The sequence below is a fragment of the Mugil cephalus genome, chromosome 14 (assembly GCF_022458985.1).
Source record: "Mugil cephalus isolate CIBA_MC_2020 chromosome 14, CIBA_Mcephalus_1.1, whole genome shotgun sequence".
Classification (NCBI taxonomy): domain Eukaryota; kingdom Metazoa; phylum Chordata; class Actinopteri; order Mugiliformes; family Mugilidae; genus Mugil; species Mugil cephalus.
Genome location: NC_061783.1, coordinates 20,851,214 through 20,865,967, shown reverse-complemented (window position 1 = coordinate 20,865,967; position 14,754 = coordinate 20,851,214). Strand labels below are relative to the sequence as shown.

The 14,754-nt window shown below is 44.7% G+C and overlaps 1 protein-coding gene across 15 annotated transcripts in view; it reads left to right on the top strand.

The window, feature by feature from the left end:
- The window catches only part of macf1a (microtubule actin crosslinking factor 1a), a 228,628-nt gene that overhangs the window by 89,764 nt on the left and 124,110 nt on the right, over positions 1–14,754 (top strand). For 14 of the 15 annotated variants that reach the window (XM_047605949.1, XM_047605955.1, XM_047605948.1 and 11 more), the window contains one exon: positions 9,001–9,062. In XM_047605949.1, the coding sequence (XP_047461905.1) occupies positions 9,001–9,062 (62 nt within the window). Of the gene's footprint in view, positions 1–4,908; positions 6,648–9,000; positions 9,063–14,754 lie in introns of those variants that run through there. The other variant, XM_047605951.1, reaches the window with a different exon arrangement.

The window sequence follows — 14,754 nt, the reverse complement described above, 5'->3', positions numbered from 1 at the left end:
TAACTGCTCAAACTGTTAGCTGAATATTATCCTCAACATCATAGGCTGTTGCCATACAGTAACGCTAGTTATACATTTAAACCAAATACTAGTTCACAATAGAGAGGCTGCTTTTGTTTTTAAGGTAGGTTAAGCACTTTGTTTTTCAATGTGAAAGAACTGTGAATAAATTCATATATTTTGCAAGTAATTCCTCCTTTTTGCCAGCATGGATGTGAAATGGGTCTTAAATTATATTCATGATGGTCTTAAAAAGCCTTAAAAGGTCTTAAATTTGACTTGTTGAAACCTGCAGAAACCCTGATATATATATATATGTATAAATAAATGTCTAAGCAATCAAAGGTTTGCAGTACCTCTGCAGACCTCCTGTTGAAGACATATGACCTCGATGTTTCCACGTGTCCCTCCTGGAAACTCAACCACCACATGGAGCAAACACGCTCAGAGACGATGGATTTATTCCAACCAGAAAGAAACCAGCACATCAAGGGTTTCCGTGGTTACCGGATTTTTTTTTTTTTTTTTTACACACCACCCTAGTCAATCACTTTGAAAAATCCCTCGGGTTCTGCTATGCGAGGCACTTCATACTAGTGTCCCGATGAAAGGTTCGGTGAAGTTTGAGAACTCTCAGTCCCGGCGTGTCGTCACATCCCCCGCCGTTGTGTATTGTTTGGTCTCGAGGTTGCTAGGACCAAAACCACAGTGGCTTTTCAGAGCTCACTTCATAACTTGACCGCACACACATTTGCATGCACACACACACACGCACACACTGTTCTCTGCGAGGTTAGAGTAACACAAGGACCCCCTCTGAACTCCTGCATCGCGCTGAATCACACCTGTAAAGTCTCGCACGCTCTCACGCTCTGATCTGATCACCTTTGCTTTTATCCCGTCTCCTGGCCGAAGCCTTTGGATGATGTCTGCTGACCGCGGCCACGTGTGCTCAAAGATAGCCGTTAATAAATATCACAGACAGGATGTGTTGCTCACTCATAGCAACAGAGGTAAACACACACACACACACACACACACTCAGAACACACAGGCCACCTGCAACCCGCTGCCAACACCTCAAAAAGAGACATTTATAGATTTATTTATATATATACACAATGAATGCGAGTGTGTTGTGATATTTATAAAGAAGTTACTATGATACGCGCGCGTGTGTACACACGCACTCACACACACACACACACACACACTCACACACAGGAAGTCTGTGGCTATCTCCCATGCGGTTTCCTTCAGCGAGAGTGTGTGAGCCCGAGCGCACTGTAACTCTTGCCGTCTCTTTGGAGTTGTTTCGTGAACCCGGCGGATTTTTTAACGGCACGCTGAGCAACGGCTGCAGTCTGGTCACTTGTTTCAGGGGAATGGAATTCACTGCTGGGAGTGTTAGAGAGCTGGAGAGAGATACTGAGAGAGAGTGAGAAAGGGAAAGAGAGAGGGAGAGAGGGAGAGGGCTGAGGTCTGACCGGAGAGAAGGACTCAGAAGAAGTTATGAGCTGCAGCGTGAAGCTGGATGCTGGAGAAAGGATGTTAACGGGCTGAAGGGAAGCGTTCAGGAACTTCTGTTTGCAACTCGTTTTTTTTTTGTTGAAGTTGCGGAAAAAGTCGCGCTGCGTTTTGTTTGCCGCTTGGGACGAGAGGATGGATCTCCTGTCGGACCCCACCGTCGTGACCCCCATCCTGGTGGTGGGTCTCCACTTTCTGACAGCGGCCGGGTTTTGGTTTTACCGGCGGCGCCGTCAGACGCCCACGAATGAGCAAGGTAGAATTCAGAGGTTTATAGGTCTCTCCTTCTCTCACTTCTTCTTTCTCTTCCTCTGTAATTTATCTCTTGCTTGTTGACTGATGGAAAACCTCCAGATTTAGCTCCATGTGCTTCCTGTTCAGGCCCCACCCCTTCTCCAATCGCCTTCGCAACGTTTGCACGGCCTTTAATAGACGTCTGTGCGGCAGTTAGCACGATGCTAAAGGCTCAGCTCACAGCTTTCTTTCTATTTGAATCATTTTACTGGAAATGTGAAGCAGCTTCTCTCCTCTTTCCTCTCCTCCTGTAACGGTCCGACACTGTTATCTTCATGATTTTGCGATGTTCTGTCTCGTTTGCTTGTGCTTCAGGAGTCGTTGGGGAATAGTCCATATTTGGCTTTTCGTTGAGAAATCATTTCCTATTGTTTGTAATCACATCCGTCCCGTAGACCACGATCCACGTGTGTGAGAATTCGGCTGCTTTCATGAGCGGCAGCTACGTCTCAGTGTTTAAAACCTACATGCTCTACACTAAACAAGCGAGCTGCCAGTAAGCTGCTCAGCGCAGTCATGTGTCTAATTATTCGTAGCTTATGGTAAACACTGAGCTAACAGCACGTTTTTACAGCATTAGACAAATTCCACTTTTGTAACATGGCCTTAGAGCTAATCCTCATGTAAAGCCTTGTGCAAATATTCATTATGTAACTTCAATGACTAATATTCATTATGGGGTTAAAGTGTCTAACGTCTCTGGCATGTAAATGATCTTGAAAGGTGTATCCAGTCCTAGAGTTAAGTCAAAGACTGTATCTGCTAACTGTGGATCAGGCTGAAGTGGGCTAGGCATTTGCTTTTGGGACTAATTCTCTCTGGCTGGCTCTGATTCGACAGGAGAGAAATATCTGGTGTGACATAGCGGTGCAGATCGATGAGGTCGATCGATACAGAGAGGCCCGGGGATGCAACAGTGACAGGAGACTGGTCCAGTCACATGTGTCCGGCTTTAAGATTTAAGTGTTCGCATCGAGCATTAAAATACATCTTCGCATGCATCTCGAGCTAAACTCAGCGTGGAGTTTAACAGCTGCTGTCTGAAAATAATGGATCTCCACCTCCGGCTGTTTAAGGGCCGTGAACCGTCCTGTTTGTTGTGGTCACATGACCATCTGTGAAGTGTCTCTCGCCAACTGAAACGAGACATAAACTTAACGTGTTTGCTTTGAGAGCCTGTTACAATACACACAACAAATGTGTGTTTGTGGTTCTGATGTCGGGGTTTATTTAAATGCAGAGAGCAGGAATCTCAGATTGAACCGGAGACTCATTTTAATGAACTCAGGTGCTTATAGCCGGCCGGATTAGACCGATTAGATTAAAATGCATCCGCAGTTGGTCTTGGTTGGCTTTATAACTGGACTTTAAGCCAGCCACTTTAGATCAGATCACTCAGGCGTGGGCGGTTCATACTGAATACTGGGATTTTCTTACGTTATGATGTGAATTTTTAATATATCGGCAGAGCTCTACATGCATTTCAATAAGTTGACATGCTCTCTCACACCACACATGAATAGACAAAACATTATGACCACCTTCCTAATATTGTTTATCATTCTCAGGCCAGGTCAACACCTTGTGCTGTTTTTCTTGTTGAGTTTTTGTGTCAGGCTGCATCCTGCTGAATGCCAGGTCCAAAAGCTTCCCAGCACAACACTGAATTGATTATCATGGTGTTAATGTTGTGGCTGATCGGTGTGTTTTCACGCTTTCTGATACCACACAGTTAAAGTAGTCATTCTGAGAGAAGGGGTGAGGCAGGACGTCAGTCAACCGTTAATTTCAACTTTCACGTTCATTTGCTTAGTTCTAGATGAGTAACTAATGTGGAGCACATCTGCAGTTTGTGTGTGTTTGTGTGTGTTTGTGTGCGACGCTGCGGTCCTGTCTCTCAGGATACCGAGGCCAACATAGCGTTAAGCCGAACATTTAGGGCGAGTACACGATGTGGTTAAAATTGATGCAACATGCAAATTGTGGTAGTTTATATTTTCCTTGAAATAAATCTACTCAGCTTGAATTTAGACGACAACGTTGAACAACAACACAGTGCCAACAACAGATTATAGATGCAGAATGACTGTCTAACAATCATTCTCTGGTGTTCTGAATGTACAAGGGGACATTTAGCAAATATTTATTACTAAGTAGATTTTTTTTTTTATGCAAACATGTGCAACAATCCCACACAGGACGCCCACACAAGACGATAAAATAAGATAGATAAAATAAGTCTATACTTCCTCCCACTCCTTTTCGGACACGTAGTGGATGTTTAGTTTATCAATTGCTATTTATGTTCATTGTGTCCATTCCTGTGTGATTATTTCCTTTGGCTTTTTTTACGTGATTAAAATAAGATGGGCTAAGCTAAGCTAAACTAAGCTAAATGTAGCTAAACTAAACTAAACTCAGCAAGGTGAATCTAAGCGAAACTAAGTGAAGCAAAAGAAACTAAGCTAAGCTAAACTAACCGAAACTAAGCTAAACTCAGCTAAACTAAGCTAAGCTAAACTATAATAAGCTAAGCTAAACTAAACTAAGCGAAATGAGGCTAAGCTAAGCTAAACTACACTAATCAAAACTCAATTATTTTATTTATCTTGTGTACTAGTATCTATATTATAGTTACTTTATTATCTATGTATCATAGTTACTATGGTAAAAATCGCGACCTAAGTGCATAATTTCGTTCTATCTCATGCTTCTGTAAGGATGTGAATGACAAATAAAAACCCTTGAATCCTAAACTAAACTAAGTCATAGTGACGATATTGACCCAATAAACTATCCAGGAGTTTCTCTAATATCCAGTTGTTGGTTTATTTTAAGCCGACAGTTAATCGAGACGTGAAAGAAAGTGTAGTTATGTGACTTTAAATCATCTCTTTTGGATATTTTCAGTTTCTAAGTTTTCCTTTTAGATATTTAGCATGCAGGGCTTGTAGCTGTCAGTGGGGAGAGAAGTGAAAAGGAATGAAGAATAAAATGGCGGGGGGTTGGGGGGGGGCTCTGGTGCCAGCCTTTGAGTGTCACCATAGACGGGACGATGGCGAGGGGGGGGTGGGGGGGTGAATGAATCCCTGGAGCCGACGACAGAAACCGAAAGAGAAAGTGAAAGGAGGAGAGAAGAGGAGGCAAAGGACACTTGGAAAAACATCCCTCCGTCTGTTTTCATCATAATTGAATCGGACGAGGACAAAACCAGAGCACAGGAAGACGAGGCAGCGGAGGGAAAGAGAGAGTGAGGGAGATTAGCGGTGATAACGGGAGAGAAGGAGGCAGAGAGGGATAAACATGCTGCGCGGTATTAGAGGCGTAAGCTCCGTCTGGTATTTTTAGTTTGGATGGAAAGAGAGGAGAGATTCACTGTGAAGGCACGGAGGAGAGGACGAGCCTGAGAGAGCAAAGAAGAAGAAGAAGGACGTAAAAAAAAAGAAGAGATGGAGAGGAAGGACTAATATTGCTGGAGGAGGAGAAGGGGGAGGAGCTTGTGCTACTCTGAGCTTGATGCGACTGTAATAGCGTGAGTCACAGCGTGTCCTGGTCAGGTGGATCTGAGCGTCCCTGTGTCGCTCTCGTCACGTCTCTCCTCTCCGTCCTGACTCCTGGCCCGGTCACGTGACCCGCGAGCCCGCGGCCGAGCTCCTAGCTCGTAGCTTTTAGCCTCGTCGCTTCCATGCTGCAGAAATTATTTAAACCTGCGCTGACACAGTCTGACACAGCAGAGCTATTCTCAGACACAAGTCGAGGAAAGAGAGGATTCATCAAAGTATAAATAAGCTGCAGAGTGAATGTTCTGGCCGTGAATGGAAGAGTTGAACACCAGGGTTTGTAACATCCACGCAGACACACGCGCTAATGAGATCATCGACTTCCTTTTCGGCATCAAATTAAATAAAATCCAGGCCGTTTTCCTCCAGAAGCTAACGTTGCAGAGGAGCGGCAGAAAGAGGCGCCTCCGTTGGCTTCTTAAGGAAACAAAACCTGAGAGGTAAAGCCAAGGAAATGAGGGAAATGGAGTTATAACCGAGCTGCTGCATCTGGTTTTTGTCTGGCTGCACCAGGCCAAGAATGTGTGTGTGTGCATCTGCATAGCCTGGCCAGCAGAACAAGCCAAACTCGTATGTTCTCGAAGTTTTCAAGGCGTGTGAATTACATCATCAACACAATTGCTTCCTCCTACAAAGTCAACTAAAACAAAGCAAATAAAAAAAAAGCTCCCGGATCGTAGCGGTCAGCAGGGAGAGCTGCTCACTTAGCCACGGAGAGGAAAGTGCATCGTGAGAGATAAACACCGTGCACCCCTGCAGCTCTGCAGTCAGAGAGAAGCTGTCGCCTGTGAGCAGGGGAGGGAGGGAGGACGTCCTTTTTTGGACACTGAGGGGGGGGGAGGAGCTGAAGCTGACTTTGACACACACGTGTGAGAGGAGAGCAACTGGGAAAGAGTGTGAGGGACGGAGGGAGAAGGCCGGAGACATGGCAGCGACAGCAGCAGGGATCGAGGACAGAGGGAGAACTGGGGGAGGCTGAACTCAAAGACTCTTCAGACTCGTTGTACCTGCTGGCTCCCCCCTCCCCTCTCCCCCCCTCGTCTCACCCTCCAGGTTTTCAGTTTTGCAAGGAGGAAGCTCGTCGCCAAAGACGTCTTAATCGCTATAATTATCTGATTCCTGGCTTGGATTATGCACCCTTAGCAGCAAACGAAGCCCGACTAGAGGAGGAGGAGAAAGGGCCGAGGGAGCTGAGGACTATGTGGACCGACTACAGGAATGAGTGTGAACTCAACGCTCACCTGTACTCTCTCATGTGCTGTGCAGGTGTGTATTCGTATTCGCGTGCCCACAGAGAATCCGCGGCGTGTTTGCAGAGCGGTTGTTTACACGCCGTCGCTGCCGCCCCCTCTCTCTTCCCCCCGTGCAGAGGGACTCCTGTCACCACGTGTTTCTCTGCGTTTCAACACTTCCTCAAACGCGGTCTATATTAATCAGTGTCGGTTTGTGTGTTTGTGTTTGACAGCGTGGGCAAACCTGAGGGGTGTGTGTGTGTGTGTGTGCTCACCGTCCAGCTTAACAATGCCCTCCTCTGTGCACCAATCAGCGCCTCTCTGTGTCTGTCACTCGCGTCTCCGGTTTTTATAAATACTTAAGAAGACGCTGTGTAGATTTATGGGTCTTGATACCACGCCCGGGTACGCCTCCACAGGAACAATGATGTGTGACTTAATGACACGCTGCGCTGTGAGCTCAGCCACCCGGGCAGGTTTGGGAGTCGAGGCGTGTTGGAGTGGCGAAACTGTTTTGTAAGAGCGTGTCGAAATGTGTGTTCTGGGCCTGATGCACCGGGGTGGGGGGGTTTCCCTCTCTGTGCAGCCTTCAGTGTGTCACCCGGTATCTGTTGACTGGACTGGACCTCCAGTTTGATCGAGTTCAGATTTCTAAACTGAAAATTCCTCCCTGCTCTCAGAGCTTGAGCAGATCCGTCCATGTGTTTGCACAGGTGTGGATGTGACTTATAAAGACAAGAGATAAGACGTGTAAAAGGAGGAAGCGATACTCTCTCGCTCTCTAGGGCTTCACCGTGGCGACCGATAAACAGTAGAGGAGGCCGGAAGGGACGTGTGGCGGCTCTGATTAGCTGGAATCAGTTTTAATCGACTGGCGGGAAAAAAAAAAATCATCGCCTCTCATTCGGCTTCTTATTAAAGATTTACCTCACGCGCTCTGAACCCAGTTATGAAACTGTTGGTTTTGGAGGTTTGTGGGTGTTTTACCTCTGGTTTCACTTTTATTTATTTTTAAATCAGATCAACTTTGAGGCCTCATGCTTTACTTAGAGTTACAGCGTCTGTCTTCTTCACGTGTGGACTAATCAGTTTGAATCAGACACAGTTTACATCACATTTCACTTGACACATGCACCAATCAGCCACAACATTATAACCACCGACAGGACATGTAAATAACATGTTTTGGAGGCACAGGGAAAAAATACACAATGTTTGGAAGGTGGTCATAATGTTATGCCTGATCGGTGTGTGTGGCCCATCTCTAAAATGTCATATTATTCATATCAAAGCTTGTTTATTTTGTGTTCGGCATGCAGCTTTATTTTGAAAGGATGTTTTTCTACGCGTTCAGCAGGAAGTTAGATATTTAACAGAATGGCGGGAAAGGAAAAGGACAACGTTTTTGTTTTTCTTGCTCCCAGACAGACTGATATGAAGAGGGATAGGAGGAGGTGGAGGTGGTGGTGGAGATGGTGGTGGTTGTGTTTGTGGTTGGAGACTGGACGAGATAACAGAGTCGTGTCTCAGCATCAGGCTCTATTCCTGGCCTGGCTGCCTCACGGCTCGGGCCCGTGGAGGACGGGAGCCTGGCTGCAGATCTCACTTTAGAAACCGGCAGAGAAAAAAAAATGAACAGAACAATAGTTTTAAGTCAAGATGAAGACTGTTCTGTTTGCTCAGGCTGCGGTAAAGATAGAGAGGACATGTTTGCATGAACTCTAAGAACCCTCCCGGTGTCTCATTGTGCGTTTGCTCTGAATAGAATAAGAAATGTTACATCTGTTACAGCGTTGAGTCATCTTAGAGGAGTTGTTTTGATTGAGTTGGGAAATCTTCCTTTCTGCCTTTTATTGAGTTTATTAAATTAAAGTGTGTGTTAACAACCAGTGTTAGAGGGAGTCGACCAATACAAGCTGCTGCTACGATGCTAATGCTCCCATAAACCACTGACAGGAGAAGTAAATCTTGTGACAACTCAATATTCTGCTGGGAAACTTTTGGACCTGGCATTCATGCATCATCCATCTGGACCAGAACAGGCACCAAATAGCACTCCATGATGGCAGCAGTCATCCCCAGCAGGACATGTCCATTCTCTGATGAGTGTTTTGGAGGCACAAGGAAGGTGGTCATAATGTTATGCCAGATCGGTTGTGTGCATGTGCAGCGACGCTGAGCTGTGGGTCTGTCTTGGTGATCATCTTCTACTCAATCAACATCCGTGGTGTCAGTTAAGCTGGAAGATCAGGTTTTATGAATATTGTCCGTCTAAAAATAAAATCCTTCCTCCAGGGCGAAATAACCGCGTTTGGCTGCAGCTCCCACATTGTCGTTGGATTATGTCATTAACCTCCCTCCTTTCTTCTCTCCTTTTTTTATTTCAGATGAGCGAGACAGGGTTCAGAAGAAAACCTTCACAAAATGGGTCAACAAGCACCTCATCAAGGTATTTTCGCGCTCGTCTTCTGCACCGATTCACATAAAACTTAGCGGTTTATTTGATATTTAATGATCCTGGAAAACTCATAGTTCGTCTGGACTGTAAATCTTACATAATGGCTTCAGACTGGGTCTTTCTGGATGATTTATAACCGCTGCTGCTGTATAATGCTGCATCATATTGAGCAGAGTGAAAGTTCATTTAGGAAAACTTTGGCTTCAAGAAGCAGCCGTGGTTTCTTCATCTCTGTCCTGACTCTGCTCCCTCCTCTTATCTCAGCTGTGGTTGCATCAGTCCTGTCTGTAATGATCAGGCTGTTTGTCTTTGTCCGTGAACGACTCCACAGTTACAGCTTGTTAAATATCCCTATCGTCACGTTTATCAGAGAAAGCAAAGCGGCGATTAGTCTTGTTTTCGTCTTGCTGAGATTCCGACGGTTTTAGAGACGCCTCAAATCGAAGTCCAACCACAAACAGCTGTTTGTTTTTTTCCCCTTCCACACTGTGTCCATGCTGTCACACCATTACCATCTCCTCTGTCAAGTACAGTATGTGTGCCATGTGTGACATGTGCAGACATTGAGGGGCAGAGTAATGCAGGGTATTTCTGTCACATGACCTGGCGAAGGAAGCGCCCGTCTGACCCCATAACTCCACAGCAACTGTCGTCAGAGCAGCCCTGCCCCAAAAGTGGAGCCGTGGCACCGGCTAGCATGACACAGCCCGGCCCAAGCAACCAAGCAACCGACCGACCAACCACTGGCTGTAAATGTAGGTCAGAGATGAAGAGTGAGGGCAGCAGGCAGAGACAGAGGGAGGGTTTCCACTGCTTGGAAATTCAACTTTTACTGTGAGCTTATACTAAAAGAGTGGATTCATTGACGCCAGATTTTCCCTTGTGCTCGTTTAGCGGTGGTTCCCACTCACAGCTCTGCAGAAGAAAAAGTGAATTAATATTAGTAAGATTTTTAGCATTGGTTCTCTTCTTCCTCCCAGCCCTTCCTACCCAGAAATATTTTCACATCATAACTAGAATAAAAAGAGAAAATCTCTAAATCAGAGCCTCAGCATGATTCAGGAGACGCCTCCTAGCCTCCCAGCCTCCCAGCTAATAGTAGCATTACTTGTTTCCCTCAAACAGCAACCTCCAGGTCTGAGCGATGGAGCTTATGCCAAGTGCAAAAACCTGCAGTTCATCGAGTGGCCACTTGAGGCTCTAAATCCCGACAGACCTCCATGTTAAAAAGCTCAACTTTACAGCAACATTAAACCTGTTTACAGCCTGGTAGAAAAAACGATTCTGGTCCCAATAGTTTATTTCACTACTCGTGACAACTGGACGGAGGGTTAGTTTTTTTTCTAACTCATTCGTTTATTTTACCTTTAAAATTCTGCATAATAAACGACATGGGGGCTGCAGGCTCCGCCCACTTTGGGCTTCATTTTTGAGAATGGGTTTGTCCATAGTATAAACAGTCACTTAATTCCCTCTTTCTAATGAGGAGCTCAGAATACTGCCACAGGATACATCACAGTAGGAATTCGATTCTTGACGATTTTTCTTTGCATATAAATATATTTGATATATTTGACGTATTACTTTTAATTATTCATGAAAAAATGTGACTAAAAAGGATTGAGAGTAGCACTGAAACCCTGACAAAAACATGGACACCACTTTTTGCACTTAATCTGTCTTAAAGTAACTTTTTTTCATCTTCTTAAATTAGATTTTTTGATTCATAACACGATAAATTGATTATCCTAAAATTTCTTTCTTTGAGACATTCTTTTAAAAGCTCGAAACTTTCACATTAATGCATTAAATCAAGAAAAAAATAGGCTAAGGACAACTCAGACAGTTTCTCATGGAGGCAAAATACTCATCTGAACAGTGGCTTGTTTCAGGCATCACATTAACTCAGGGGTCGCCTCAGACGGCTACAGGCGGGAGGATCAGAGAAGGAAGGATGGAGAATCTTATGAAAGGCTCTTTTTAAAAGTCCAAATATTGTTCTCCTGAACAGGGAGCGAGGTGAAATAGCTGAGAGCTTTAGATCATCTGTTGACTCTGAGCCAGAGCAGTTGATTGTTCAAACCTCCACCCTAACGACGGGGATTTGGAGGCAAACACAGAGCGAGGAAACACGGCGACCAAAATGAAAAGGAGGCGGCTGGTTTAAAGGACCTCGAAGGAAAAGATAAAAATCATAAAGACGAAGATAGACCGGTGCTCTCTGCCCTCATCTTTGTCATGGGTGACATCATTGGAATGTGCTTCCTGTTTGCTCTGTGTGTGTGTGTGTGTGTGTGTCAGCTCTGCTCAGGTGTGTTAACAGGTATGTGTGTGTGTGTGTGCACTGCACACAAGGGCCAATATAAACAGTGCCATCCAGTGAGTGGCTACCTGCAGCCACTCACTCTGACCCCGGCCAGGCTGTTGACACGAGGAAGACGAATAGAGCAGCTGTGGATTAAGACGCCAGGAGGAGGCGAGGCTCTGGCTGCAGCTCCGTGAACTCGCCAGATATTTAACCACACGCAGCAGCAGCAGCAGCAGCGTCTGTCTTTGTTTTTAAGAATCATCTGTGGAGGAAATCAAATGAGCCACGGCAGAAATAAAACAACGCAAACAAACGAGGCTTCAGACACTTCAGCGCAGTTAAATTAAAGATGCACGCTGTTAAATTATAGCTGCAGTATTTCTGGTTTTTGCAACAATCACTTTAAGTCCTCTAAAACCGATCTGCCACAACATTATGACCACTGAGAGGAGAAGTTAAGAACATTTGAACCATCTTGTGGCAATTCAGTGTTCTGCTTGCAAAACGTTTAGGCCTGGCATTCATTCCTTGAACTCATGTGGATGTTTCTTAGACATGTAGCACCCAACTAGACCAGACCAGGCACCCCCCCACCCTCCTTGAGGATGCAGCCAGACACAAAAACGGTTTAGGAACAACTCACAAAAACATGAAGAACAGCACAAGGTGTTGACCTGGCCTCCAAATTCACCAGATCTCAAACTGATCAAGTCTCTGTGGGATGATCCACCATAGAGGCCCCTCCCCTCAAAGACCGTAGTGTCACCAGACACCACAGGACACGCTCACAAGGCCCATGTCCATTCTCTGATGAGTCATAACTGTTTTGGAGGCAAAAAGGGACCTGCACAGTATTAGGAAGGTGGTCATAATGTTATGGCTTCTTCTTGAAGTCAGATGCAGGAGTTTGACTTGCAGCAACCGTGCAGGACCCTCGACTAACGCTAGCTCCACTGCCCCGTAGCCTTGGATGTGTCACGGTCGTCCATCACAGGATCCGAATCATCTGCATCAAGCTGCACGTCAATCCCAGAATCACATGTTGAAATCTGTTTTCAGTCTGACACCGTGTCGATGCCAGCTGCCTGCTAACGTTGGCTCCTTATGACCGTACGCTCCGGTGCCAACAGCATCTGACATCTGCCGTCACAAGACATCAGACACAGCTGGCTTTAAGACACACTCGGCTAATGAACTCGTCCATCTGAGGACCAGCGTTGTGTACTAGGTCTACTGTATCTTAAAGGCTTTTTTTTTTTGCATGCGCTTTGTACAGGCCCCATGGGAACACAAACACACAGTGTATGATATAGTTAATCCATGTTTGTTTAATGCAGATCCCTATAATAGACAAGTGAACTCTCTTAGCCTCGAGCTAAAGATTTAAACCAGTTAGTTGTCGTCTAAAACATAGAACAGTGGGTCCGCAACACCTAAGGGTTCGCAAAGTCTTCGGTTGATTAGACATTTTTTTATATATATATTTTTTAATTTCTTTAAATACAAATTAACTTGAATCCAACATATTTTAGTAAAGGAATACATGGACAGAAGACGTTATCTGTGAGTCAACACTTCATACAGATCACAACACTAGCAGAGACCTGTCAATCTAAGCCTCCTGTTCACAGCAGGCCCCGCCCCTATCGCTGCTGAACCAATCACAAAGCTGCATTTTACACAGAACATGAAAAAATGTGAAATATTTGTGTATTATTTGAATAGGTTAACATTGAATTCAGAATGATAATAATAATGAATATTTATAAATAGCACTAGGTTAAGTTTAATATAGAACATATAGTAGGTAGGGGGTCCCTACTTCATCTCTCCATCAGTTTGGTGTGAAAAAGACTCCTGGTCCAAAAAGATCTTTTCATTTGTAACAACTACCACCTCCACCTGAAATACCAGGAGTCCCCCCTCTCCTCTCCTCTTCCAGTAAAACCCATAACAGAGAGGATTGTCTCATTCGAGGCTGACTGGAAAAAAACAAACAGAAGCTCTGACACACTGCGACTAAATTAGACAGAAGCTTCACCTCATTTCCAGTCAGTGCTGGAAACAACGTATTCTTCCTGTCATCTCATTAACAGCCGCTTCTTAATCACCTCATGTCATGAAGAATAACGGGAGGGTCAGGGGCACAGATGACACGGATGAGCAAAGAAGAGAAAAAATAGACTGTGAGACTTGGACGAAAGGTGTGATTAAGGACTAATAATACTGTGGTGGAAGTTTAAAGCCAGACACTCAACGTCCTGGAGTGATCTTAATGTGTGTTTGGTTGATTTATAGTAAAATATTAAATAAAATCTTAAATGTTGCAGAGCTGGAGAGTGACTCTCGTGCCTGTCTCGCCCTCTGCTGGTGAAAAGTTGTAATACAGTCTCTTGTCTTGAGGCCAGGACTGCAGCAAAACTTTGTCCCTGCAGGAGAAACAGAAGAGTCTCTGTAATGCAGGTGGACACTATGTCCTTGCTGCCAGAGACGTACCAGTATTTTTGAAGTTTTGAAGAACTTTTGTTTGGGATATTTGACCTTTACTGGATTTGGTCTGTTTGTTCTTTCTCATACTAGAGAATTAGAAAGGAACCTAAACAGAATAAACAGTCATTTCTTTAGTCTTATTTGGTGAACTTTTAAAAACTGTATTTATTTTTTAAGTGTTTAAACATTTAACTGAACATCTTTCTCTGTAAGTCTGTGAGTTAAATGGATCTCAGCCTTAGAAGTTTTCACTGGACAGTCGATGGAATTTAATCTTAAATTTTGGTGCAGCTTCTAATTCGGTGAGATAAACGTTGCGCTAGCTGGCTATGACAAATCCTATTTTGTTCAACCTTGCAGCACAGTATCCACAAAGGATTTGTATCTTTAAATATTTTGCTGATGTGCACTTTAGTCGAGGTTGCAGACGATGTTCCACCTTAAATCATAAAAGGCTGCAGGGACTGAAGAGCTGTGGATCTGCTCCATAGTGTCCATGTCTTGACTTGTTTATTTTGGATATAACCACCTTCACGGTGTGAGTCCTGCAGGAATATTTGTGTTAAAGGTGCAATCAGGGCTAAACCCGCACTATGTTTACTGTAAATCTAAAGTTCTGATCCGGAAAGAAAAGAACTCGTCACTAAACTACTCGCTGCTGCTTTAACTCTTGTTTCTTGGTAACGTGAGGAAAATAAGCCGAAAATAATACTGTGGGAAACACAGTGCGGTTCCCGTACTGCTTTACTCACTCGTCACCGCTCAGCTGATCCTTTATTCCCTCTCAGCTCGTCCTGAATCAGTCACAGTTTGTCCCTCCGTCCGTCTCATCGAGCGTCCCACTTTCAAAACAAAACGCTCCCTGATCCAGATCGCTCGGCTCAG